Source organism: Diceros bicornis, chromosome 9, assembly GCF_020826845.1.
Source record: "Diceros bicornis minor isolate mBicDic1 chromosome 9, mDicBic1.mat.cur, whole genome shotgun sequence".
Taxonomy (NCBI): domain Eukaryota; kingdom Metazoa; phylum Chordata; class Mammalia; order Perissodactyla; family Rhinocerotidae; genus Diceros; species Diceros bicornis.
The window spans coordinates 86,924,102-86,951,460 of NC_080748.1; the positions used below are offsets into that span (position 1 = coordinate 86,924,102).

Sequence of the window (27,359 nt, forward strand, 5' to 3'; positions counted from 1 at the left end):
GTTTTATGTAAATACAGCTGCAAAAATATCCGCAATCTTGTTTATGGCATTAATTTGCACTACAAATCTGGATTTGCTAAACTAGAGTAAAACCCTGTTTGGCAGTTATTACGAACACGGCGTAGATAGAGGTAAAAACTCACTACAGTGTTTATGTGCTATCAGAGAAGAGCTACAGGCCTGAACTGCCCGCTGGGAACTAGGGCCTTCTAAATGAAAAGAACGGCTCTAAAAAACTTAGTAAAGTGCTTAGAAACCATTTGAGATAAGCAAATCAAACAAAAAAATAAAACTCAGAAGACTTTTTAAAGGTTTTTTTTTTTTTTTTGTGAGAAAGATCAGCCCTGAGCTAACATCTTATGCCAATCCTCCTCTTTTTTTGCTGAGCAAGACTGGCCCTGGGCTAACATCCATGCCCATCTTCCTCCACTTTATATGGGACCCCGCCACAGCATGGCTTGACAAGCGGTGCGTTGGTGCGTGCCTGGGATCCAAACCCGCAAACCCCAGGCCGCCGCAGCGGAGCGCGCGCACTTAACCGCTTGTGCCACCGGGCCAGCCCCTTAGAAGACTTGTTAGGAGGGCCACACTGATTCACACTTGGGCGAAGGTGAAGCATGCAAACCACCAGCAGTGACAGGTGCCTGTGATCCTTAGCCTTCGCGGGGCTCTGCAGGCCTTCAGACCACGTCTGAGCACTAGGGCACTGACCCCCGAGGTTCTGTCTCTTCCACTGCCACATATGACTAGGCATCATCTACCGTTAACTGTCAATCCGTGATTTTCACTGCCACTATTTACTGTTCACAAAAGTACCTGAAAGTGTCAACAAACCTCAGCTTCCTACTGCTATTAAACCCCGACTGAAACTCAGGTACGCACACAGCAATTCCAGTCAGAAGTTGGAAGGATGTTTATGGTCCCTGCTGAGCAGCAGCAGGTCAACACCATGAGAACAGCGCCCTGGGAACAGAAGGCAGGGCTCCAAGTCCGGGAGCCAGCAGCAGTGTGAGGTCGGCCTGCGCCTGCCCTGTGGCCGCACCTCCCTGCTCAGAGAATGGGGAGAGAGGCAGCGGGAGGCCCAGGAGAACCTGTCGGCCTGACACCCCCAGGCATGCACTCATTCTGCACCCCACATCCGGAGGGGGCTTGAATCTGGATGTGCCCAGAGCAGAGGTGACACTACGTGACTTGGGAGACTGGCTCACAAAAGGGTATCCAGCTCCACCTGGTTCCTTTGGGATACTCGCTCTTGGGACCTGGCTCCGTGCCACCAGGAAGCCCAAGCAGCGCCTGGAAGGGCCCATGTGGGGCGGAACTGAGAGCATGCCCACAGCCCCACTGGGGGCCAGGCAAGAGCTCGGCCCCAATGCACTTGCAGAGTGGGCCACGCACCCCCAGCAGAGCCCCCAGCTGAGGTCACACAGAGCAGAAGCGAACTTGCCGCTGAACCCTGACCAAACTGCAGCTTTACAAGCAAACGGGGCAGGCCCGTGTCTCAGGCTGCCCACCTGGCTGGTGCGTTGGGCAGCGGGAGAACCACACACGTGGGTGCCAGCCCTGAGCTGTGGCCCCGAGAGGAAGAGGAAACCCACACTTTCTAGAGCAGCTTTTCTTTGCACAAACGGACAAGCAGCTCTCAGACTTGGTAAGTTTGCACAGATGAACTGAAATAGCTTATCGAGTGCTCTTCTTTAGTAAGTTTTGCATAAACAGAGGAAATGTGCATACCCTGAAAAAATGGCAGGCTATAATACCTAGAAAATTTAAATCAAATTACATTCAGTTTGTAAAAAAGAAGCCTTAAGTTAACCAAGCATTTTGATCTCATAAAATGTTCAAACTTAACATATAAAAATTGATGTATCTCAGAACATATAATAAAGAGTATGTCACTTACATAAATTCAGAAATCCTTTTATACAAAGAAGTATAAAAAAAGTTACAAAGACGCCTCTGCGAACAACACTCGTGAGAAGTCAACTACACACAGCTGCCTTGGAGACAGAGCCTCCTTCACAGGAGTTTCACCAACCTCCAGAGCCAGTGGAGCTGTCTGCATTTTCTGAAAAAGGAATTCCAGGTCTCTGTGAGGCTGACATTAGTCATGAGTGATGACGGAGATCTGAAGGTGTCCGTGTGCTGCCAAACTCAGTCTCAGCATCCCTGAGATGGGAGCCCCAAAGAGCCCCTGGCTGCAGAGAAGAACACCTCAGCACAGGACTGATTCCATCAGCATGATTAGAAACTGGAGGAACACACAGCTTTCCCCTCCTCAGGGCTGTGCGTACGTTCAACACACTGTGGACAGCGGAGGGAATGGGTTTTGCTTGCTGACGACCAGCTTCTGGTGCTGATGTGATATATAGCCTTTAATGTGACCCTGCAGGAGAAAGAAAGGTTGGCGTATGTTTCCGAGGAGTCACATCAAAGATGCTGGGTGAGTTGTTCACTTAGTCCCTTGGCATAAGCATTCTTCCCCCATCATCGTGCAATTCGATTCACTGGGAGGACAACGAATAAATACATGCATGGTGGAGAATAGAGAAGTACCTATTAAATCCACCCACCACACTCCATAAAGCCCTTTGACTATCATGGTATTTCCCGGGGTAAAACCAGTTCTCTTGGAAAATGCCTTCACAAAAGCAAAGGCCCCAACGGTGTCTTTAAGGGCACAGTATCAACGCTTCAAATTCCACCCCGCGTGCGAATGGGAGGAGCCGCCTACACTGAATCAAGAGCTCACACACCATGTAAATCAGGTTGGCCAGAATACACTGGACCTCGTCGATGTCCACTTCTTCCACTTGCATGAATTTCAAGGCAACCAGAAAGGCATCCAGAGATAGCTGGTGTGTTTTGAGTAACAGGTACCTGGAGAAGGAAACAGATACACGCTGGTTACTAACCGGATACGAGTCTCTCACAGGCCAAGGAAAGGAGCGCTAAGGCAGGAGGAAGAATATCTTCTGACAAACCCTGTTCCAAAGGAACAGAAAGGCTTCTACCTCCTAGATACACTCTAAAAATAAGAGCTCTTAAATACAATTTTGACTTTCCAATTTAAAAAAGCCACTAGTACAAATATAATGAATATTTCATTGAATTGCACGTATTTTCACATTTTAGTATCTCTGAAAACAGGATGCACCTTACAATGGAGAGTGTCTTCTGGATTCAAGGAAATGTGGTCCTTACTCACTCTGAGATACTACCCATGGCTACAGAAAGTCTAGCTTTGTTTGAAGTTGAATTAACCGAGATCCTGTTGGGACCATCCCTCAGAGAAGAGTCAGCTTCTCGTGTTCCATGGAGGAAAAGCAACAACTACAGAAGAGTCAACTTTCCGTCAAGAAGAGCCACAGGGGGAGGGTTAGTGAGTTATGAAAAAAGAAATGAGCGATGAGTCCCACGTGCTCTGATAAAATGTGAAATACTTGATTCTTAGGACTGGCATTTTAAAACCTCTGTTACAAAGTTCTCTCGTCACACATCACTTGAGTTATTCCTCCACAAGTGCAGGCAGAGCCTTCGCTCACTCACCTGTGTGGCACCAAGGCCACGAGGCAGTGAGTGGGCCAGAAAAGTGTGATTTTATTCCACAGAATTAAAGGAAAAGAGATGGGCCCTCGTGCGCACAGACTGACATCCCCATTCCCCATCTCAGAAGACCCCGCACCTGTCACTGTAACGCTTTTCATAGCCTGACAACTCTACTGCATGAGTCATTCTAATAGTTTAAACTTATTAAAAAGAAAATAGTTTGCTTACACTTTCTTAAAAAGATTCCTGTAGGTGATGATCTTCAGCTTTTCGAGGATAAGGAAAATACCACAACGAATGAAAAAGGTCTCGTGCTTCGTCAGAGCCTCGTTCAGTAGAAGGAGATTGCCCTCGCTGGGTGATGGGGAAAGATGTGCAAGCACGGCCACAAAACAAAATCCCAGGATGAGATCGATTCAAAAAGCAGTTAGTTCTCACACAACATCAACGAAATTTTTATTAATTTTATATTTTAAAAGATTCCAAGTGGAAAAGGATTAGAATGCTCTACCTTACAGCTTTGGTTACTTCAGCAAACTGCATGAGATGATACTTTTTCAGAAGTTCAACAGTTGGCATATGACCCTAAGACCAAGAGTTAATTTTCCAGATTAAGAACCGTTTTAACAGAATTGTCTTTGATAAAATCTTATCAAGGAATGAAGTTTTAAAAACTTGCAACCTGTTTTTCTTAGAAATTCTCCTTAAGTAGCTGAACAAAAATGAAAAACGTCATAGTATACCAGAAAAAAACCAAACACTGGTCTAGAAGTCAGAAAACCTGGGCACAATACGGTTTTGTCATTCAGTGACATCTGACCTTCATCTTGACCTTCTCATGTCTCTTACCCTTTATATCATAGGAGGGGAGTGATAACTGAAGAAATGCTAGTATAAGATTTAGGAATATGGAAACATCTTCCAGAAGACGCAGCTAAAAAATTTAAAACTTGTCGTTTCTGTGAAGCAGGGTTAGAAGCGGGGAGGGGCAGATGTGACATCGTCGCTTTTCCATTACAAGCTCTACCCTGAACTATTTTAACTTTTAATCATATATGTGTATTGCTTTGATAATTTAAAGAAAACTTTTAAATGGAGGAAAGGAAGCTCTATCTACGACTCTGAGGAAGTTTTAGTCAATTAACTTTCTAGTTACTTGTCATTTCTTTTCAAGTATCAAAAATAACTTTTCGTGACCAAATGAAATACCTACCTACAGACAGGCTGGAAGGACATTTTTATTTCTTGGTTAATGTATTTCCATTAATTTAGATTTTTATGGGGAATAGAAATAATATGCACTCATTTTATTTGTCTTACGCACGTTAAACCTTTGAGTTAGCTACTTTTAAGAGAAAGAAAGCACAGACAAGGTCTTCACAGAGGATCGTGGAGTGTCAGTCATGGAGCTGCTTAGCTCAGGCCACACACAAGCTTGTTCGTCCTATTTCTGGGGTGTGCTCACATGCAACTCAGATGTGATCAACTACACACCATCAGCTGTATTTTGACAAGTCTATCAACTGCTTCAAAGCAACAAGATCTGTAGAACTGAGTAACAGTCACTCACCAGTAGCATTTTCACTGGAAGCAGATATATCAGAATCATCCTTTTGTTCTTCTGGCTGGAGCGGTGGCAGTGCTCGAAGGCGAAGGACAGGTACTCCTCGGCTGCAGACGCCAGTGCCCGGCAGGAGTCAGACCCCGTGAGAGCTCAGTGGGCTTTGTGCGCTGTGCACGGCATGCCGTCGCTACAGCTCCCCCGCAAGCCTGATTCTACCATTTCTCCTTACACACAAGGCTCCAAAGGTCTCAGAAACTACACATCTCTACCCCTCATATTAATAAATCATTTTTTGCTGTGTTAGGTATTCAAAAATAGTACTCAATGAATCTTCAGAGGAAAAACATACCAATCCTGAAGAGACTCCAAAAGAATACAATTTAAAAGCTTCTGTTCTTATGCTTCATATTTTAAGGGGAAAAAAATGATGGGGAATAACCAAGGAAAGCCCTTCTTTGAAAGTTGTAGCTCTATTAAAAATTTTGTGAAAGAAAATGAAAAGTTGATCTGTATAACCCTACAGTATAACAAACCAGAGCAATGACTGTGAAAAAGCTGTGAGCTCAGTCCCTAGAGAATCCCTGGCTACAACACGTGGAGAGAAAAGCAATTTTATGTATCTTGTGTTGCCTGAAGTTATGCTGCTTCCTGTGCAAACAGCTGTTGAAGAAGTGGGTTTAAAAGTCTGGTCTGAGTACAAGAGCAGAGATGATAAAGAACAGCCTCATGGCAGCTAATCAAAAAGTTTAAAATGAAAACGAACTGGTGTCACATTCTTGAGAAAGTCAATGAAATAAATTACAAAATAGTGAGATTTCATGAAGGCGCACTCTGATGCGGCAACACCAAAGATGACCCCAGTCCAAGGACACAGCCCCACTGCTCGCTCGGCCGATCCACGTGGGATTTCTAAGCAGTGAGTCGGAGCTGAGCCAAGTGCTGCCCAGTCTCCACATCCCGGGCCAACACGACCAGCAGAGGCAACAGGAGAAAACAGTTACTTCCATTCAGTGTGAAGAACAGTGGTGCATAATCACCACACAAAAAAAGACATTCGTGATAACGGAGACTCTGACATGTATTTCAGAGACCCAGAATGGATTAAGAAACATCCAATAGGATTTTCCTTTATTTAACCAACTTTAGTGTCAAAAATACTTGGACATGGTTTACACCTATATTCCACCTTAAGTAATAATAAAATGCAGTAATTGTGTTCTCTGAAACTGTATCACTTAAGTTGTTCAGAATGCAATGTCTTTAAAACACTGGAAAAAAGATTAACAACATACCTTGCTTAAAGTCACTGTCGAACATGGCCTTCCGCCCAACGTAGTACCTGTACGTCACCCTCTGTGCAGTGCTGTAATCATCTTTCAGGTTTGAGCTGTCGATGGCTCTGATTAGAGGTTTACACAAATGGAGTTTGTTGATCTATAACAAATAACAATCCATTTTAAGTATTATTAAAAAACAAACAAACCAGGGAGAACAAACATAAATTTCGACTTCACTAAGTATACACCTCCTTAAAGTGGGAATTACATTATTATGTCATCAAAATTGATTATTTAGTAATAAAAACTAAACACAAGCTGCACAGCATAGATTACCTCCACTTTGGAAGGCCCACCCACAGGAGAGTGAGGGAGCCAACCCCACCTGGTTCGACCTCATGCGGCAAAGACTGACTTCTTCACCTATCCACATGCCCATCTGCTCTGTAGCTAATTAGTCTAACAGCAGGTAGGAGGCTCCAGAGTGAAACTCTTCCCTTAAAGCCCAGGCCCACCCCACTGGTCGTGCACCTCTCCTGGAGCCAAGAGCTCTGACTTCACAGGGCTGAGGTTTACCTAAGGCGACACTTGCAAACCATTTACAACAGTGCCTTGCACTCAGCAGGCACTCAACAAATGTTAGCTGTTAGGATTATTAGTATGGTTAGGTGTTGACCTAACCAAGCAATGCTAGGGAGGCTAGTAATAATTACTAGACAGGATATCTGGGAAGATGGGGAGAAAGAAAACTTATAAAGATACAGTACAAAGGATTCAAACAGAAGCATACCTTAAAGTAAATCTTGAATAACTGATTCACCAGAAACAACATCCCCCACTTCTTAGAATCCTCTATACCAGCACGACTATGGGAAAATAATGTTTTAAAGTTACATAGGAAATAAAAATTTTATTTATAAATCACAAAATAAACTGCCGAAACAAATTAATAGCTTGAGATAAAATCCTCCAGCTCAAGTCATAGTCATGAAATACAATAACATTATGAAAGAAGATGTCTTATCTAATAGGTAAAATTAAGGAGACCAAACCAGGAATTCTAATCCCAGTCAAATACTTGACAAATACTATCCTCCGACTGCAGCAGATGAAAACTGATTAGTTTGCAGCCATTATGTAAAGGCTAATTGTTATGATGCATTTTTGAAAAACAGAAAAAGTATTTTCTCTTATTATTACAACAAAATGAACTACTGAAATATACAACATGGATGAACCTCAAAAAGAGCAAGACACAAGGCACATGAGTGTGGGTCTATTTACACAAAACTACCAAACGGGCAGAATAATCCACAGTGGGAACAATCAGGACTGTGCTGACAACAAGGCCCTTTATCTCAACAGGGGTGTGCATTACACAGCATGTGAACTTTTCAAAACTCAGCAAATACACAGTTAAGATTTGTGTGGTTCACTGTATGAAAATTCTACCTCAAAATACAGAAGAGAAACTGAAGTATTTAGGGGAAAGTCTACTGATGTATGCAGTTAACTTTGAAATGCATTCCCCCCCCCGCAAAAAACCAGAAAGACAAGAAAACCTGACACAGCCTACACAGGACAGGAAGAGACAACGTGCTGTGACGGTGGCTGGGGACGGCGCCTCACTCACGTGTCACTGGCACAGACGCGGAAACAGCTCATCAACAATTCAGCTGCTTTTTCCAACATGTCCCCGACTTTGCTTTTTCCTTTCTTTACCAACTGCTGATCTGCCTAACGGGAGAGAAAAACATTTATTTTTTATTTCTTCTTGATTCCTTAATTAAAAAGAAAATCGCAGTGCAGCCAGAAGCACAAATGGTCAGAGTCAAAGAGTCAGAGTCCCACAGGTTCTGAAGAAATCACCTATCCACCTACAGTAGTTTTAAAAATGAGACATCTGGGCCGGCCCCGTGGCTTAGCGGTGAAGTGCACGTGCTCCGCTGCTGGCGGCCCGGGTTCGGATCCCAGGCGCGCACCGATGCACCGCTTCTCTGGCCATGCTGAGGCCGCGTCCCACGTACAGCAACTAGAAGGATGTGTAGCTATGACATACAACTATCTACTGGGGCTTTGGGGGAAAAATAAATAAAGAAAGAAAATTATAAAAATGAGACATCTACAGCTAATTCCAACTCTTTCACAAATCAGATCTCTCTTCAACCAACTCAAGCTATTAAGTCAGTCACCAATTCTTAGGCTGGCATTGCGTGTGGCCCTGCGCCGCTGAGAAGCCTTTTCTTACTTGGCCACTGAACTCGCCACCTCCTTTGCATAGTCAAAGCCCTGGAAACACACACTTTCCATAGGTGTCAACATCATTACCAAGTCTGACTCGCCCCTTGTTTTCAGGAGAGTCTGGGTTAAAGAAGAACCTGTCTTCTCCCACTCAGATTCTCCCTAACGCAGGTTCTCAAAGTATGGTCTGTGACCCCCAGGGAGCCTTCAGGTTGCCTGCAGATGATGCACCTGGTCAAAACTACTTTCATGACAACACTAAGCCTTTATTTCTCTTTTTATGGTATTGACATTTGCACTCAAGGTAGGTGAAACTGCGGGAGGCTTCCCAGTGGCACCAAACTGAACTAGTAGTGACTGTATCCCTAAGACCACGCACCTGCAATCCTTCAACCAGTAAAGCTAATTCCACTTTAAAATGTCCTGATGATGCAGTACATGCTAACTTTGTAAGTCCTGGTCCTTGAATACAGATGTCTTTACGAGCCTTTGTGATGAAGCAGGAAGTGTGTGCGTAGCAGGTCTGTGGCACACTGAAGCATGATGGCTGTTCCAGGAAAAGCACTCGAGCAGCCACTGCAGCTGAAGCTGGGACGCGGAGCAGGCGCCTGACAGACAAGCGTGGCGGTCCAGCACGGGTATCTGGGGATGCTTTGCTCAAAAGTGAATGAAATAAGCCTGTCACTTCTGGACAAACAACTGACGGTATTTGTCGCCAACGGCAATGCTTTCAAGAAAAACATTAGAATTCTGGAAAATTTGTATTGATCACCACGAGCTGGCAGCCTTCCATTACTTCAAGACTCTTTTTGATGAGGTCACTGGAGATATTAACAAATGCAGAGTTTTTCAAATGTTTGCTTGTTTTACATAATGATGCACGTCAACATTTGGAACATCTGCATACTCAGTGAACCAAAATTTTCCAAATGATCAATGTATAATGTTACAAAATCATGCAAGTGGTACAAGATCTACTCAAAGTGTGAGAGACACCAGTGGATTCTGATGTAACAGTAGAAAAGGTTCACTGCTAAGCTTCAGAGGCCACAATGTAACTAACCTTTAAAAACGACCTCTTGGAGTTTTAGTGTAGCTCAAAGAATATCTACAATTATCCAAAAAGGCTATTAAAATACTCCTCCCTTTCCCATCGACATCTGTATGAGGCCAGACTGTCCTCACATATTCAACCAAAACATACTGCAACAGAGTGAATGCAGTAGCAGTTGTGAGAATCCACCAGTGTACTGTTAAACCAGACATTAGAGATTAAAATGTAAAAAAATGCCCCTCTTCTTAGTACATCTTGTTCATTTTGAAAACAGTTACTTTTTATTTAAAAAGTCAATTATGTTACGATATAAAGGTTTATTATTATTATTTTAGATAAATAAAAATTAAAAATTTTCCCAGTTAAAATTTCTAATACAGTAAATATAAATAAATATAACACAGATAAACAAAAGCTCTTTGGGGTCCTCAGTAATTTTTACTTGTTATTATATTGCTCAGTGCTGAAGCTTCCGTTGGCTCTTCTTTCTATCCTCCATGTCTTTGCTGAGACTGTCCATGCTGCCATTTGTGCCAAGCATGTTAACTGCTCCCTGAGGCTTCTCTGTGAGGCTGGTGCCAAACCCTCGTCAGGGAGTCCACCATTTGTGTCATCTCAGTGTTGGTGTTTGCTGACTGTCCCTCCTCATTCAGAATCTCAAAAGGCTGAGACGTGCCTGATTCTTGGTATGATAATGGGTTAGATCCTGGACATTTGAGGTATGATGTCATATGAGACTGTGGACCTTACTGACTGTGTGTCAGCAGGCCTCTGCTGACACCATGCTCGTGGGGAAAGGGGCCTCCACGTCTCTGCCATGGGGGTGGTGTGTCCGGCTCCCCATGGGCCTCGCTGACAGGGGTGGGGACCTGCAGACTTGTATGGAGTGCAGCAGGAACTGTGGAAGGGGTCTGTCCTGCTGGGCTGCTTTCCCCCTTCCTGCTCTCCTTGGGGCTTCTTCGTCTCCACCTGAGGGTATTCCCGGGTTTCAGGCTTTTCTGGGACCTGGTCAGGACAGACAGGAGGCAAACAGGGAGCTCGGGGAGCTCACTGCCCGCTGCTCTCAAATCAGCCCCTTCTCTCCAGCTCTCGGAGGCTCGCTGGCTTTACAGCTCCCAGCAGGAGGCAGAAGACAAATGTGCCTGCTCCACCTTGTGTGGAGCCGGAGGCTACCAATAACTTTTAAAACTGTAAAGGGGTGTTAGGACCAAAAAGTTGAGACCCGCTGCTCCAAAATTGGCTTATGCTGACCTCCAAGGGGAGTCAACCCCACAAAATCCAGGATCTTCACCTTCTCACAGCAGAGAAACCCTTAGCTACTGCCTGACTCTACATTAAGGTGGAATTCTTTAAGGTGGGGGACAGGCCACATCTTAACGGAAAATGCAGCATCACTCATCTGCCATTGCTCCACCCCCTTTAAAAAAACACTACATGGGGCTGGCCCCATGGCATGGGGGTTGAGTTCAGCACACTCTGCTTCGGTGGCCCAGGTTCGCAGGTTCGGATCCCAGACGCAGACCTACGCCACTCGTCAGCCATGCTGTGGTGGCAACGCACATACAAAGTAGAGGAAGATTGGCACAGATGTTAGCTCAGGGCCAATCTTCCTCACCACCACCAACAAAAAAACACTGCATGTTATAAATGGCTAACCACATACAGAAACAACTCCCTCTATAACTATAGCATGAAAACCAATGTTTACTTAAATCTGTTCGCATCAACCCAGAAAGAACAACTAATTAAGCCATCCCCTGTTCTTTTGCTCTCTTCAACAGATACCTCCCAATCCCAGTCACTCCTCAAAACTTTTGGGAAGAATGACATGAAATTAAGCAACAGATAGATACCGAGTTTGGGTTTTAAAACAAGTGACAGAAATTAACTTACATTATTGGCAAATACTCGAAGGTCCAGCGCTACTGCATACATGACAGGCAGAGCCCTGCAGGGGCAGAAAAGGAAGGATATTTAAAGAGGCTTTGAGGTCACAGCTTCCATCACCAGAGGCGGGATAACACTGACACCCAGGGCTACTATACAGAATGGGGTCACCACCCTCCAAGAACCTGAGCCCACTGCTGCCTTCCTCACCTTCCATGAGGGGAGCTGCAGCTCCCAGACCTCCTGATCAGCACAGGGCCAGGGTCTGAAGTACTCCACACCCACTGCCCCGGACCCTCCTCAGAGGCCTACGCTCTGGTCCATCCAGGGGTCCTCAGCCTGAGACAGCACCTCCTCATGCTGTTCCAGGACCTTCTCCTCCCCTCAGCTCCCCACCATTATCCAAATAGTTCCATTCAAACAAGCTGGGTTCCTAACAGGACACAGATATGTAATACACAAAATGTCATAAAACAATTTTTTTAAATCTAGCTAGCAGTATTGGTTTTATGTATAAGATAAGTCTTCACTTAAATAAAAGGGTGTTTTTGTTTTTTTAGTAAAAGGTACTTGAAAGCCTTCAGTTATTTTAGTATAAACAAAATTTCAGTATTTACCTACAGTTCGTTAATAAATCATAAATCATAAAACTAAGAATTAGTCTGTCAAGAAATTTAAAACAACCCAATTATTATGTATTATATCACCTCAAATGAATTGTAGTTGATTCTTCTCTTTTATCCAAGTTTAAAACCAAAAGTAAATTCAAAATTGACAACTAAAGGAAAGAAATAGTATTAATAAATTTTATGGGGCATGGGAGGACTGAAATAAAAATACTATTTCATCTCTATATAAACACACGGCAAATAATCTGGCTGATCTGCCATTTAGGTTTACATTAATTATTAAAACTCCATTATTAGGGGCCGGCCCCGTAGCTTAGCGGTTAAGTGCGCGCGTTCCGCTACTGGCGGCCCGGGTTCGGATCCCGGGAGCGCACCAATGCACGGCTTCTCCGGCTATGCTGAGGCCGCATCCCACATACAGCAACTAGAAGGATGTGCAGCTATGACATACAACTATCTCCTGGGGCTTTGGGGGATAAAATAAATAAATAAAAAATTATTTTTAAAAAACTCCATTATTCATGTTTATACTATCATATGTCAACATGGGATATTAAATATCCATATAGAAAACACAATACATGTTTATTTAGAATAAATTTTTTAAAAGCTTCTGAAAAAAAAAGCCATTTGCTAATTTCCAGCTGTTTCTGTCCATACTTACCAGTTTTCTTCTTTGTGGGCCTGAAATGCCCGCAGGAATGATGTACTATATTAAGGAAGGTATGACATAAAAATTGAAGTTATGCTACAGATGATAAGAATAAAGAATAAGAAGGATTTTAAATTTTAAGGAGTACTGCTCACCATTTAGAAGATTATGTGTCATAGCAATAAGTTCTTGAAGAAGAAAAAATATATAAGCCCACTTTATAAATATCTGAGTATCACTAGGTACAAGTGTAGCAAATATGTTTACTTCATACGTACTTTCTTCAAAGTAAGGAAAAGACTGTTGTTACAAGATATTTTTAATTGGCAATTTCAAATATTTTATTTGGTTTCTTTGAGCCCAGATAATCACAAGTTACATGTAAAGGGCTTTAGAATCTGTTGTATAAAGTTTATTTCACCGATTCTAGAATTCCTGAATTTAAAGGAGGCTTAGCTAGTTAGTAACCAACTCTCTTCTTCTGTGTATATTTAAACAAAATGGCTAAAAAACAAGCAAACTGAGGTCCGGAGATACATACAAATGCTAGAACATTCACTGACTAGGTCCTTAGCTCTAATATACCACTTAAATGATTTAAATCAGAAATTGGCTCGGGCTGGCCCCATGGCTTAGTGGTTAAGTGCTCACACTCTGCTACTGGCAGCCCAGGTTTGGACCCCGGGCGCGCACCAATGCAGCGCTTGTCCGGCCATGCTGAGGCCGCGTCCCACATACAGCAACTAGAAGGATGTGCAACTATGACATACAACTATCTACTGGGGCTGTGGGAAAAAAAAAAAAAAGGAGGATTGGCAATAGATGTTAGCTCAGAGCCGGTCTTCCTCAGCAAAAAGAGGAGGATTAGCATGGATGTTAGCTCAGGGCTGATCTTCCTCACAAAAAAAAATTGGCTTGATTAAGGTCCTTCGTGACCACCATTAAATGACACCACCATTAAATGACAATGTGTCTTGAGTCCACTCTTGTCTGTCTGTGCCTGGATTGTGGAGTTCTAACCAGTTCCTGTAATGATACTCAATGCTTTAATGCAACAAAATATTATTCTTCACAATAGGATTAAATAAAATCCTTAATCATAACCAGTGTTCTTCCTTACTATATAAGTTACTGGACAAGTCTTAAGGTCCATGGTAAATTTAAGCACCCGAGTGAAACAGCTAAATGCATTTCTCTTCCAAAAGGTTTTAATTCCTTTCTAATTAAAGGTATGAATAAAACTGGCCCAATGTTTCAAGATCTTAAATCCGAAATAATCTATTGTATCTGTTATATGTTGAACAGCAACACAAACGATCAAAGATATTGGACGATGACAGTCTGGCATTTGTATGCCTCTATGAAGTCATGGTTCCCCACTGCGTAAGTGCACCTGGAAAAGAAACATTAGAGACTAAGGACAGAGGCGGCAGAAAGTGCATTTACGTGATGAAAACCTAGACGTGAACTCCGTGGATCAGTGAACTCTGTGGACCACGCACCTTACTTTCATCACAGACACTCTAGTTCTCACCTGTACTGGAGTGAAAGCTAGAGCTCCTGCCTAGCAGGTTACAAAAAGGTGAAGGAAGATAAGAAACACAAATTACTATGGCACTAAAATGAGCTGGTATAAGATGAACTCTGGCACTAAGTTTTGAGACTATTCTTTCAAGTCCCAGATGGAGAAACCTAGCTGCGGCAGGATTTATTGGTAACATGCACTGACACACGGTATGGCACTCCTCCTGGACCAGTGGGCGAAGACGCTCTAACCAGACGCCCAGCTGGGTGGAGCCAGTACTCGTCAGCTCATCACCAAATCCGGAACCCCACTGTACACTACACAGAGCTGGGAAATTGCAGGTGCCTCACGCTACAGGAGCACAGTGGCACCCCAGCTTTTCCAGAGGTCTCACAGGTCTGCCCCACCCTGCCCTCCACATCCCAGCCCGCTCCGAGACACTGGAGGTATGCAGGCAGGAGGGCAATCAAATACCACATGCTTTAGGACATAAGCTTTGCCTGAATTGATGCTCTCGAGATGAAAATAGCAGCTACGAAATGTAAATAAAAAGCAGTATTTTGTTTGCTTTGCTCAGCTGGTATCTTTTCAGGTAAGGCAGAGGAAAAAAAAGGGGCATATTTCCATGAGAAATGCAAGTCAACAGTGAGCTCTATACCACCCTCCTAGACAAAAGACCACTATACAGCCAAGATGAGGAATAATAAGTGATTTTTACAGTATTACACGATAGATATATAAAGATATATGATTACAATTTAACTTTTAAAAACATACATGATCCTTGAAATGAAAAAAAGTTCACTAAAATGTTCAAGTATTTTAAACTTCACAAAATTCTCACACGCTTTACCAAAGTGAAATTACAAATGCAATTTTCTACTTTTTCAAAGTAAGTTATTCACTACTTCAAGCATGAGATGATGTGAAATAAAATTCCTAGTCAATTCATCAATTTCCAAATTTGCTTGTTTTTCTCCCTCACCAATAGATTACCTTAAATGAGCTGCAAACATTTCGTCATAAGGGGGTTCCAAAACTTGTTGACACTTCTCTTCTGGAGAGGCCATCTAAATGATAAGAAAAAGGGCAAAAATAAAATTAACAGGCACGGAGAGAATGCAATGTATAGAAAGAGATTTAGACAAACCTCTGTTTCAAAAGAATTTATACTTTACAGTTAACAGTAATACTTTACACTTCAGCACTTCTAAATAAAAGGCTCATCACTTTCATACATATTTATCAAGCACGACCCCGGCTCAGGCAGGAGAAGAACGCAGGTTGTCTTGTCTATCATAGGCCAGGCAGTAGTCTAGGCACTTCCATATATATCTCAATATTTAACAGCCAGTCAGTCAAGAACACTTATTAAGCAGCTACTATATGCTTAATAAATAAGTCATAATAAAGTATATAATACCTCACATAGATAAAGTCAAATGAGAGAGACGATGACACATTAGGAATCACTCCTTGCTTCCTGGTGACAGGACCACCCTCTCTGCATCCTGGGCTAGGCTAGCTGACACTTATTTCTAACTTTTCCTTACCTCTCAATGGCCAAATTTTAGATAATATAAACATCACAATCAATTATATAGCACATTGAATTAAAAAAAAAGGAATCAGTGAGTCTACACTGGGACAATAAATATACATGCATATCTACATACACAAACGTGGAAGGAAAAATCACCATTCTGTAGTCCCTAATGAAATAACTGATTCAGACACTGGCTACCAGTGAATGGAACCTTCAGATGGAAGGTTAATGAGAAGTTTTACAACGAAGGGGGTTAGCCTTAGATGACAAATGGGCAGAGACGCGTGTGCCCCTGAGTGACGCAACAGGGAGCAGGCAGCACCAGCTGTGGAGCATCTGGCTGACAAGTTGAACTTGAATCTCATCAAGTCTCTGGCAATAACTTCTATTTAGAGCAATGGTTTTCAACGTTGTCTGCACATTAGAACAACCCAGGGAACTTTAAATTTTAAAAAAGCCTGCTTCATCAACAACTACAGCAAATCACAGAGTACAAAATCAACTTACAAAAATCAGTTGCATTTCTAACAACGAACTAACAGAAAGAGAACTCAAGAATACAATCCCATTTACAATCGCGACAAAAAGAATACAACATCTAGGAATAAATTTAACCAAGGAGGTGAAAGACCTGTACAATGAAAACTATAAGACATTACTGAAAGAAATCGATGATGACATAAAGAAATGGAAAGCTATCCCATGCGTATGGATTGGAAGAATAAACATAGTTAAAGTGTCCATATTACCTAAAGCAATCTACAGATTCAATGCAATCCCAATCAGAATCCCAATGACATTCTTCATGGAAAGAGAACAAAGAATACTAAAATTCATATGGGGCAACAAAAGACCCCGAATAGCTAAAGCAATCCTGAGAAAAAAGAACAAAGCTGGAGGCATCACAATCCCTGACTTCAAAACATACTACAAAGCGATAGTAATCAAAACAGTGTGGTGCTGGTACAAAAACAGACACACAGATCAATGGATCAGAATCGAAACCCCAGAAATAAAACCTCACATCTACGGGCAGCTAATCTTCGACAAAGGAGCAAAGAACATACAATGGAGAAAGGAAAGTCTCTTCAATAAATGGTGCTGGGAAAACTGGACAGCCACTTGCAAAAGAATGAAAGTAGGTGCCGGCCCCGTGGCGTAGCAGTTAGGTGCGCACGCTCTGCTGCTGGTGGCCCAGGTTTGGATCCTGGGCATGCACTGAGGCGCTGCTTGTCAGGCCATGCTGTGGCGGTGTCCCATGTAAAGTGGAGGAAGATGGGCATGGATGTTAGCCCAGGGCCAGTCTTCTTCAGCAAAAAGAGGAGGATTGGCATGGATGTTAGCTCAGGGCTGATCTTCCTCACCAAAAAAAAAAAAAAAAAAGAATGAAAGTAGACCATCTTCTTTCGCTATACACAAAAATTAACTTAAAATGGATCAAAGACCTGAAGGTGAGACCTGAAACCACAAAACTCCTGGAAGAAAATGTAGGCAGTACACTATTCGTCATTGGTCATAAAAGGATCTTTTCGAATTCCATGTCTGACCAGGTAAGGAAAACAATAGAAAAAATAAACAAATGGGACTACATCAAACTAAAAAGCTTCTGCACAGCAAAGGAAACCATCAACAAAATGAAAAGATAACCTAACAATTGGGAGAAGATATTTGCAAACCACATATCTGACAAGGGGTTAATCTCCAAAATATATAAAGAACTCACACATCTGCACAACAAAAAAAACAAATAACCCGATCAAAAAATGGGCAGAGGATATGAACAGACATTTTTCCTAGGAAGATATACAGATGGCCAATAGGCACATGAAAAGATGTTCAACATCACTAATCATCAGGGAAATGCAAATCAAAACTACACTAAGATATCACCTCACGCCCATTAGAATGGCTATAATCACCAAGACAAACAATAACGAATGTTGGAGAGGACGTAGCGAAAAGGGAACCCTCATTCACTGCTGGTGGGAATGCAAACTGGTGCAGACTCTATGGAAAACAGTATGGAGATTCCTCAAAAAATTAAAAATAGAAATACCTTATGATCCAGCCATCCCACTTCTGGGTATTTAACCAAAGAACTTGAAATCAACAATCCAAAGAGGCTTATGCACCCCTATTCACTGCAGCATTATTCACTATAGCCAAGACATGGAAGCAACCCAACTGTCCGTCAACAGATGATTGGATAAAGAAGATGTGGTGTATATATACAATGGAATACTACCCAGCCATAAAAAAAGACAAAATCGTGCTGTTTGCAACAACATGGATGGACCTGGAGGGTATTATGTTAAGTGAAATAAGCCAGACAGAGAAAGACAAACACTGTATGATTTCACTCATATGTCGAATATAAACTAACACACGGACAGAGAGAAGAGTTTGGTGGTTACCAGGAGGAAGGCAGTTGGGGGGTGGTCACAAAGGATGAAGGGGCGCATTTATATGGTTACTGACAAATAATAAGGTACAACTGGAATCTCGCAATGCGATAAACTATTATGACATCAATAAAAAATTTAAAAAAAATACATACTGAAGTATTTTAGGGATAAAGAGATATCATGTCTACAACTTACTCTTAAATGGCTCAAAAAAATAATACAGATAGAATTGATAAAACAAATGTGACAAAATGTAAACAATTACAGAATCTTGGTGAAGGATATACAGGAGTTCTTTCTTTTTTTTCGCAACTTTTCTGTTAACTCTAAAATTATTTCAAAACAAAAGACTACCAAAAAGGGAAGAAATTCCTAGCTTGCTAAGAGTTTTAAATCATGAATAGATGTTGAATTTTATCAAACTCCTTTTCTGTATCTATAAGGATGATCATATACATTTCCTTTTATTCTATTAATTGGGTATATTAATGTTAAATTGACTATTAATGTTAAAACAATGTTGAATGCTTGAAATAAACACAAATTTTATATATTATATATTAAAAAAAAAAAATCCTGCTTCTACTTCAGAAACTGGTTTACTTGGTCTGAGGTGCAGCCTATATGCTGCCAAACACAACGACTAGTATATAAGCTCCTTTTCCTTTCAGAAAAAAAATTCTGCTCCCCAACAGGAACACATTCCAATACTATAATGGGAATCAATGAAGAAATGGGATTTTACAAAATATCAACAATATTTTCTATAGACAATATTGCTTGGGTATCATTTATCCTCTAAATCAAGGATACTCATATTTTAGAGCAGGGGTCAGCAAATGCTCTCTATAAAAGGCCAGACAGTACACTGTAGGCTTCACGGGCCACAGACATTTGTCCACCTAGCCAACTCTGCCTCCATAGCAGGAAAGCAGGCAGAGACGGTACAGGAACAAGCAAGCATGGTCTGCCCCAAAGAAACTTCACTTATCACAACAGGGCACATCTCTGGGCTTTGGGGACAGACAGGCCTGGGCAGAGCCTAAGCCCCAACACCTGTCCAGTAGATGACCTTGGGTGACTTTGCTACGCTACTGCACTTCTCTGAACCTCAGAAGCCATGTGAGAATTAAATATAGGAAGATGAGGCACAAATCTTGGGACAGGATCTGACACACAGTGCTCAATAAATGAACTGGAATCACATCAATTGTAAGGAGCTTTGACATTTTCAAACAAGAGGGGCAATATTTGCCTCCTTCTTACCCAAACTCTGAACTTCTCTTAGGAAGCCGTTTACCCTGTAACCCTGCCAGACACCTGTGTGCACAGTCCCTTCACCTACCTGAAGCCGTGGGTTGGCAACATGAGGATGCTTGAAAGACACGAGCTCCGCACAGGATGCCCCATCTCTGGTGTCGATTGCTTCATAGACCTGAAGCATTTGAGAAGAGAAAAGCTCAGTAGAAAATAAAACACTCTCTTCTAACAGAACCTAAACAACACAATGTATACCACTAAAGTTCACCTTTCCCTACTTTGAAAGGAGTCAGAATAATCGAAATATAACAAGTCAGGACTCTCTTTAGCCAGCAAACAATAACTACATTTCAAAGTGAGATCTTCTGGAAGCCAACAAACTGGTGACTTACTGTTAAAAAAAAGTGAAAAACCAGAATAAGCCAGTGGTTTATTATTCGGTTATTAATGAAGGTGAATTCTTCTAGTTTTACTAAGTCACACGAACAGACATTTGAAAATTCACTGATACAGCTTATGCAAAAAAAAAAGAGCTTAAAATTATATACATCCAAAATTCAAAAGGCTTCCACTCAACCTACACATAAAATAAAAAGGGAATGGCAATGCTAAATCAATGATGTCACGGTCACACACAGGTACCTGAGTGCCGTGATGTGACAACACGGGAAAGTGCCCGCAGTGTGCTTATTGGTAAGAAGAAAAACAAAGTTAGTCACAGGAAAACTGTGTAACTTGATCGAGAAGAAAAAGAGAAACTGTATGACGTGTTGGCACGGGGAGAAACGCAGGGCCCCACGCCACACAGCTGACCCCTGGCCAGTGGGGTGGGGACTGGTGGCCTGAGGAGCCTCTTATTCATTTCTATACTGTAGGCCTGTGTTACAGCAGACACTTTGTAATCAGAAAACCAAATGATATTTTTAAATTATATTTACCAAAAATGACATAAAAATTCTAATTATATAAGTGAAGAGAAAGCCAAGCATGAAGCTGCACATATGGTACAATTCACCTACAATAAAATTAGATCTGTGAATTTCATGCCACACAAGGCTCCGACCAGGGACGTCATAAAAAGGACACGGAATGGCGTACGAGAAGGTGCGCACGTCACTACCCACCAGCGAAATGCAACGGCATCCCTCTACACATCCACGAGAACAGTCAAAACGGACAAGGCTGACCATACCAAGTGCTGCCAAGAATATAAAGCAACTGGAACTCTCACACACTGCTGGGGGAAGGGTGAAGTGGTGCGTCCACTCTGGGAAAGTATCAGGTACGCCTACTAAAGGGAGCACACACCTACTCCCCGGCCCAGTAACCCAAAGCCCAGGCATCCACGGCCAGAAGAAATGGAGGCCTAAGCCACAAGGACACCTCCTCTGCTTACCACTCAGGGCATCGACTGGGGAAGTTTACCACACCTTTTCCAAGATAATTTGTATCATAAAGAATTTGCCACTTGACTATTCAACAAAACTGCACATGCACTTAAGTTCTGAGCCAGCAATCCCACTCCTAGGGATCTACCTTACAAGAAACAAAAGGTCATTTCATGTATTACGAGTAATCACAAAATATTGGTCCCATTGGTGCCCCTGCCTCAAGGAAGCTAAGAAAACCTGCAAAGTTCTCGTCACGGGGTGTGAGGGAAAACAGAGGGATGGTGACACACTCGCATCAAATCTCCAAGACGGATGTGCACCTCAGTGGACACTAGCATCATGGGCAACCCAGTCACGGCTTTAGTCACTGTTGATACGTCACACCCCAGAACTTCTGGTCTTTTATTATTTTTTTTATTTTTTGGTGAGGAAGATTGTCTCTGAGCTAACACCTATGCCAATCTTCCTCTATTTTGTATGTGGGACACCACCACAGCGTGGCTTGATAAGCAGTGTGTAGGTCCACGCCAGGGATCCAAACCGGCGAACCAAGGGCTGCCAATGCGGAGCATGTGAACTTAACCACTACGCCACTGGGCTGGCCCTGGTGTTTTAATTTAAGCACCTTGCACTGGACCATGCGGCCGCACTCCAGGCGAGACTGTCCACAGCACCCCTGTGGGCCTGGCCTCGGGACTGCAGAGGTCATCAGGTGAAACTCTCTGGCTCTGGGTACTCTCAGGAAGTTCTCTTTCTTGGCTGCTGCTGGTCAACTCCTGTCCTCCAGGCTCCAAGCTGATCCACTGGGGAATCATCTGCTCTTAGAACTCCTAATTCCTTAAAAATACATTTACTAGCTCCGTCCACTGAAAAGGCCTAGAAGTAATGATACCTTGATAGCAATAAGCACACCCAGCACTCATATCTGTTTTCTAAATTCACCCTCCACTAAAAGGGACCAGAGCTTCTTGGGGAAAAGTCTGATCTAGTGCTGGGACAGGGAAAGAACTAAGTGAGCCTGGAATGAATATATTATTGCACCAGAAAGCAAGGCAGAGACCAAAGGATGGAGACAGGTCAAAAAGCCACAGAAACCAGTTTGAAGGGGCTCCCAGTGGCCAAATCTGGGACAATTTGAGCTTCAAAAAGAATAATAATGGGGCCGGCCCCGTGGCTTAGCGGTTAAGTGCACGCGCTCCGCTGCTGGCAGCCCAGGTTCAGATCCCGGGCGGGCACCGACGCACCGCTTCTCCGGCCATGCTGAGGCCGTGTCCCACATACAGCAACCAGAAGGATGTGCAACCATGACATACAACTATCTACTGGGGCTTTGGGGGAAGAAAAAAAAAGGAGGATTGGCAATAGACGTCAGCTCAGAGCCGGTCTTTCTCAGCAAAAAGAGGAGGATTAGCATGGATGTTAGCTCAGGGTTGATCTTCCTCACACACACACACACACAAAAGTAATTTTCCATGTAAAATAAGAGTGTGTGGAATGGACAAAAGAATGAAATAAAGGACACTAAAAAAAAGATACTAGAAATGATGAAGAGAGCCACCTCTGGGGAAAATATAAGGTAAATGAATTCAACCTGTCCCTTCCAAACAGAAACTAAATTGAATGCCTGCTGACACTGTGAGCACTAAATAGATGAGGGGACATGCTAGCTACAGCTGGGTGTTGGGAGAGACAACAGGGCCTCCTCCGGCCTCTGCCCCTGCCAAGGATTGACCGCTGGCTCTTTCACTTGAGCCGTTACTCAGGGCTGTTTATGCAGCTGGTCACCTTGAGAAATGAAGTAATGTCTCCCCCCATCCCCAACCCTGGACAGAAAGCAGACTTGCTTTCAGCCTGCTATAGAATGGGTGGGTTCCCCAAGTTCCATGTTTCTCTCTCAGATGCACGTGTAGGGGCCCTTCTGGGCCATCGCAATACCATCATGCTGCTGCCGTGCTGCCTGCTATGCTGAGTACTAAAGTCCTTGGTCTCTGACCCAGGAATCGCGTGCGTTCTGCCAGTACCCAAGAACCTACCAGGAGAACTCCTAAGCTATGAGGAGAGTAGAATGAAACTCCAGACCCAACAGATAATAGGATGTTATCACAGAGCACATGGGGAATGAAAGACACAGCATTTCAGGCAGCTGCTGGCTGTGGGCATGGTGAAGCTGTGAAATAAGGAATGGAGATGTATCAAAGCTGACAAGGTCAATGAGATTCAAAAAAATATTTAATTCGGAAACAGAAATAGGCAGGTTCTAGCTAGGACAGGAAATGTTGGCCAAAACTTAGGCTAAGAGAGGCAGTGAGCTTTGTGTTAAGGGCATGGACTCTGAGGCCGGAACTCCCGGTCTCAATGTGCAACACACTTGCCAATGACTTTGGAAAGCCACTGCTTTCCTATGCAAAATGGGGCTTGCAATGGACCCACCTCCGAGAAAAACAGCGATGATGACTACGTACAACAGCGCCTGGTCCTTATTAAGCGTTCAACATGCGCTAATCATTACTGTGCTTCTCATCATACCCCAACTGCTTCACCACATAAGACAGACAAGAAAGGAGATTCTCTGAGTGCTCCTCTGGGAATGCAGGGAATAGGACCAAGACGCAGTTTGGTGAAACAGAAGAATATGAAACCTAGAGTCAGACAGACCAGCCTGGGTCTGAACCTTACTACTCACTAGACTGAGGGAGGAGGTCTGAGAACAGGCGAATCACTCCACTTTACCATCCAGCCCTATAAGCGAGCCTCAACGCCTCCTATCTGCCTCCATTTATCCAGTCAACAAATTGTATTGAGCATCCACATGGGTCAGACACCATTCAAGGCACACAGAATGTCCAAAAAAAAAAAAGGAATTAGGTGTGGGCAAGAAAATTGTAAACGATTAAGAGAAAACAAAATTCTAGAGAGATTCTATATTCAAATTGGTTTTCAGATGTCTATGTTCTTGTTCAACTTTAAACTGATATGGGAAATGTTAACTCTGCAAAGATAAGGCCAAGGTAGACCTATCCTTAAAGACAAGGCTTCAATCAAAAGACTGGCAAGTGAATGTATATCTGTATGTTTTAAATTAAAATAAAAGCATGTATCTGTTTTTTTTCATGATTCCCGTTTTAAACAACTTTCTCAATTAACTAGCAACTAATGGTCTCAATCATGTTAGACTAACATTCACCTGCCAACTAGATATCTTTACCTGGTTGTCAATAGACACCTCCAACTCCACATGTCCAAAAGTAAACTGACTTTTCCCTCCGAATCTGTTCTGCTCACCTGTCGTCCAAGCTAGACACCTGGAAATCATTCTTCACTCCTCCCGAGGTCCCTCAACCACAAGTTCTTAATCACCAAGTCCTGGTAATGTTTCCTTCAGATATTTTTAAAATCCACTCCTTTATCCTTATGACCACGGTCCTAGTTCTGCGAATTACCATAGTCTAGCGGGAAGAATGCAAGCTTTGAATCCATAAATACCTATGTTTGAACTATGCTTCTGCCGTTTACAGGCTGCATGGACAAAACCCCTGCGAGAGACATTTCCCCAGGATACCATAGTATACCAGGTGCTAACACAGCGGGTGTACTAAACGGCAGCTGTGGCCAGCGGCTCGCGGCGGGACCACCTGCCATCTCCATCTCCTATGTCCACCAGCGTTCATCCGAAACAAAACTCGAAGTCCGGCCCTTGGGTCAGGCCTTCAACGGCCACGCAACGGCCGCGCCCCTGCTCCTGAGCGTGACCAACAGGCCCTTGGGGATCCGCTCGGACCCCTCTCCACGTCCCCAGGCTGAGGGCCGCGACCGTGGGTGTACCCGGGGGCCCCAGGACACCCAGTGAGCTTGCCGCTTCGTCGTCCCGGCCTCCCGTCCGGCGGCCAGGGCAGGCGCGGAACAGGCTGCCCAGGCCCGCAGTGCCCACCCCGGCCCGGGGCCCCGCAGGCCAAGGGGAGGAAGAGTCGCCCCGCGCGACCTGCCGGGCGAGCATTACCTGCTGCAGGTACTGGTTGATGGTGATGTGCGCCATGGCAGCGCCCGCCGCCCGACCCAGACGGCGCCTGCGCGCCCGGCCATGCGTCACTTCCGGCCGGCGGTCCGTCCCGGGCCCCGCGCCGCCGGCCCCGCCAGCCCCGCCTTCCGCGCACGTCGGTTCCGGAGGGAGAGCGTCCGCGGGAGCGCGAGCGCCGGGCCGGCATGGCGGCGCGCCCGGGTTGAGGCAGGCCGGCGTCCGGCCGCGACTCCGCGCCTCCCCTCAGCGAGGACGCCTCGTCCGCGCCCCTGGGCGCCCGGGCCCCCGGAGCTGACAGGGCTTGCCCCGCGCCCCTCGACTGTGCGGGTTCCGCGCTGCCCGTGGCCGACGCGGACGGGCCGCGCTCGCGGGCCTCGGGCCTCCTCGGGCCGGGCCGGGGCGGCGGTTGGCGCCGGCGGCCGAGGGAGCGCGGCGGCCATGGCGGACGAGCCCCCGCGGAAGGGCAGCTTCTCGGCGCTGGTCGGCCACACCAACGGCCTCACCAAGCCCGCGTCGCTGGCCGCGGCCGCCGTCTCCGCCAAGCCCGGCGGCGGCTCCAGGAAGCTGGTCATCAAGAACTTCCGAGGTGGGTGCGGGGCGGGGCGGGCGGGGGCGTCCCCTCCCGTGGTGCCCTCCCGCGGTCCCCTCCTCGCAGTCCCCTCCCGCGGTGCCCTCCCCGCGGGCCTCTCCGGTGATCCCCCCTCCCTGCTGTCCCCTCCCGGGGCGTCGGCCCTGCGGCGGGACGGCGGTGACCCGGGACCCGGGGTCGTGCGTGGCCGGGCGCGTGGAGCGGCGTGCGGGCGCCTGGTCTGCACCCGGGAACTGTGTAAACGCGGTGCCTTGTGTTGGGAAGCCCGATTCTGCTCCCGGCCCTGGTGTCCCGTGAGGGCTTTTCTGCGGAGTGTCTGGAAGATGCTGGCTGCTGGCGCGGACCCGACCCCGCTGATCTCTCTGCGTTTACAGACAGACCGAAGTTGCCGGACAACTACACTCAGGACACCTGGCAGAAGCTGCACGAGGCGGTGAAGGCCATCCAGAGTAGCACGTCTATCAGGTACAACCTGGAGGAGCTCTATCAGGTGAGCCCGCAGCGGCGGGGCCGGCCGCTCGCAACCCGCTGACCTGTCAGTGCGGGGTTGTCCTGGCGAGGAGGACCTCAGGACGGAGGAGCCGGCGTCCTTTCTCTCCCGTACCGGGTGGTTTTGTGGCTGGCTGAGTAACACGGTTATCTAGCTGCAGGGAGGTGTGATACACACCCCGGCTCTGGTTCTCGGGATTGTTTCAGCGTCAGTAGCGAAGGAACCAATGGAAATCCAAGCATGTGCCTCCAGCAGGACAGGAGGGCCTGTGACAGCAGGTCCCCAGAGTCAGCCAGTGTTTTCGTTTTGTGGGGGTTGTGGGATTTCTATTTTATTTTCGGGCTACATGACTCTTAACATTTTCCAAGTATGCAGCAAATTATTATTATAATTCCATTATGTTATATATGAAACTTGTTACGGTTTCACTTGTTAATGTAGATTTTTCCCCCCTCTTCGTTGTGTTTTGTGATTAATTGTTGCAATTAAAACATACAGACTTTGTTACATTTAACCTAAAGTAATGAAGTTCCATTTCTAACATGAGAAAAAAATGCTCAAAAGTATATTTTACTATTTGGATATTACATTTACCAGCAGTCTGGTGTTTCTCATATTTTATTTTTAAAGAATAACGTTTGCTAATATTATCTGTATTTTAGGTAATAATGTAATATCACAAATTGAGACTTGAGCTTAAATTTTTTTTTCTATTTACATAAGTGATTACATTTTAAAAATTATGGAAACTACAAACAAGTACAAAGAAGAAAATTAAAATCACCTATACTCCCACTACCCAAAGAAGACTTCTATTGACAGTTTAATGGATATACCTCCCTTCTTTGTTTTAAATTTATGTGAGTTTATTATGTTTTTTGATCAACTTTATTAAGGTATAACTTACATATAACATATACTTCAATAAGTTTTAACAAATGTATACAATTGTATAACTACCACCATAATCAAGGTAGAGAATATTTTCATCGCCCCAAAAAGTTCCCCGAGGCCTCTTGGAATTCACTCTTCTGCCCTGACTCCCAATCCTTGGCAGTCCCTGATTTGCTTTCTGTCAGTATATTTCACCATTTCTAGAATCTCATCTGAGTGGAACAGTACACTTTGCAATCTTTTGTATCTGGCTTCTTTCACTTAAGATAGTGCTTGTGAGATTCATGCGCCGTGTGACAGTAATTTGTTCTTTGTTGCTGGTGTGGGCAGTATGGGTCACCAAATTGGTTATCTTTTTACCAGTTAATGTGCATTTGGGTTTCCGGTTTGAGGT

General features: G+C 44.4%; 2 protein-coding genes across 3 annotated transcripts in view; one reads left to right on the top strand and one right to left on the bottom strand.

Annotated features, from left to right (window-relative positions):
* Nucleotides 1–1,677: 1,677 nt before the first annotated feature.
* Nucleotides 1,678–25,057, bottom strand: PCID2 (PCI domain containing 2). 2 transcript variants are annotated; one of them, XM_058548529.1, is made up of 14 exons: nt 24,975–25,057; nt 19,672–19,761; nt 15,372–15,445; nt 14,178–14,243; nt 12,863–12,904; nt 11,576–11,630; nt 8,021–8,124; nt 7,178–7,253; nt 6,403–6,544; nt 5,117–5,217; nt 4,058–4,131; nt 3,775–3,900; nt 2,754–2,877; nt 1,678–2,383 (listed from the first exon to the last, which is right to left on the bottom strand). In XM_058548529.1, the coding sequence occupies exons 1-14, from the start codon at nt 25,008–25,010 to the stop codon at nt 2,294–2,296; spliced, it is 1,200 nt and encodes a 399-aa protein (XP_058404512.1). In that variant the 5' UTR covers nt 25,011–25,057; the 3' UTR covers nt 1,678–2,293. The 2 variants fall into 2 exon arrangements, with proteins under 2 accessions (XP_058404512.1, XP_058404510.1); XM_058548527.1 differs by lacking the exons at nt 12,863–12,904; nt 14,178–14,243.
* Nucleotides 25,058–25,204: 147 nt separating this feature from the next.
* Nucleotides 25,205–27,359, top strand: part of CUL4A (cullin 4A) — a 52,342-nt gene continuing 50,187 nt past the window's right edge. Inside the window, exons 1-2 of the mRNA XM_058548530.1 lie at nt 25,205–25,578; nt 25,956–26,071. Of these exons, the coding sequence (XP_058404513.1) occupies nt 25,431–25,578; nt 25,956–26,071 (264 nt within the window). The 5' untranslated portion in view covers nt 25,205–25,430. The remainder of the gene's footprint in view (nt 25,579–25,955; nt 26,072–27,359) is intronic.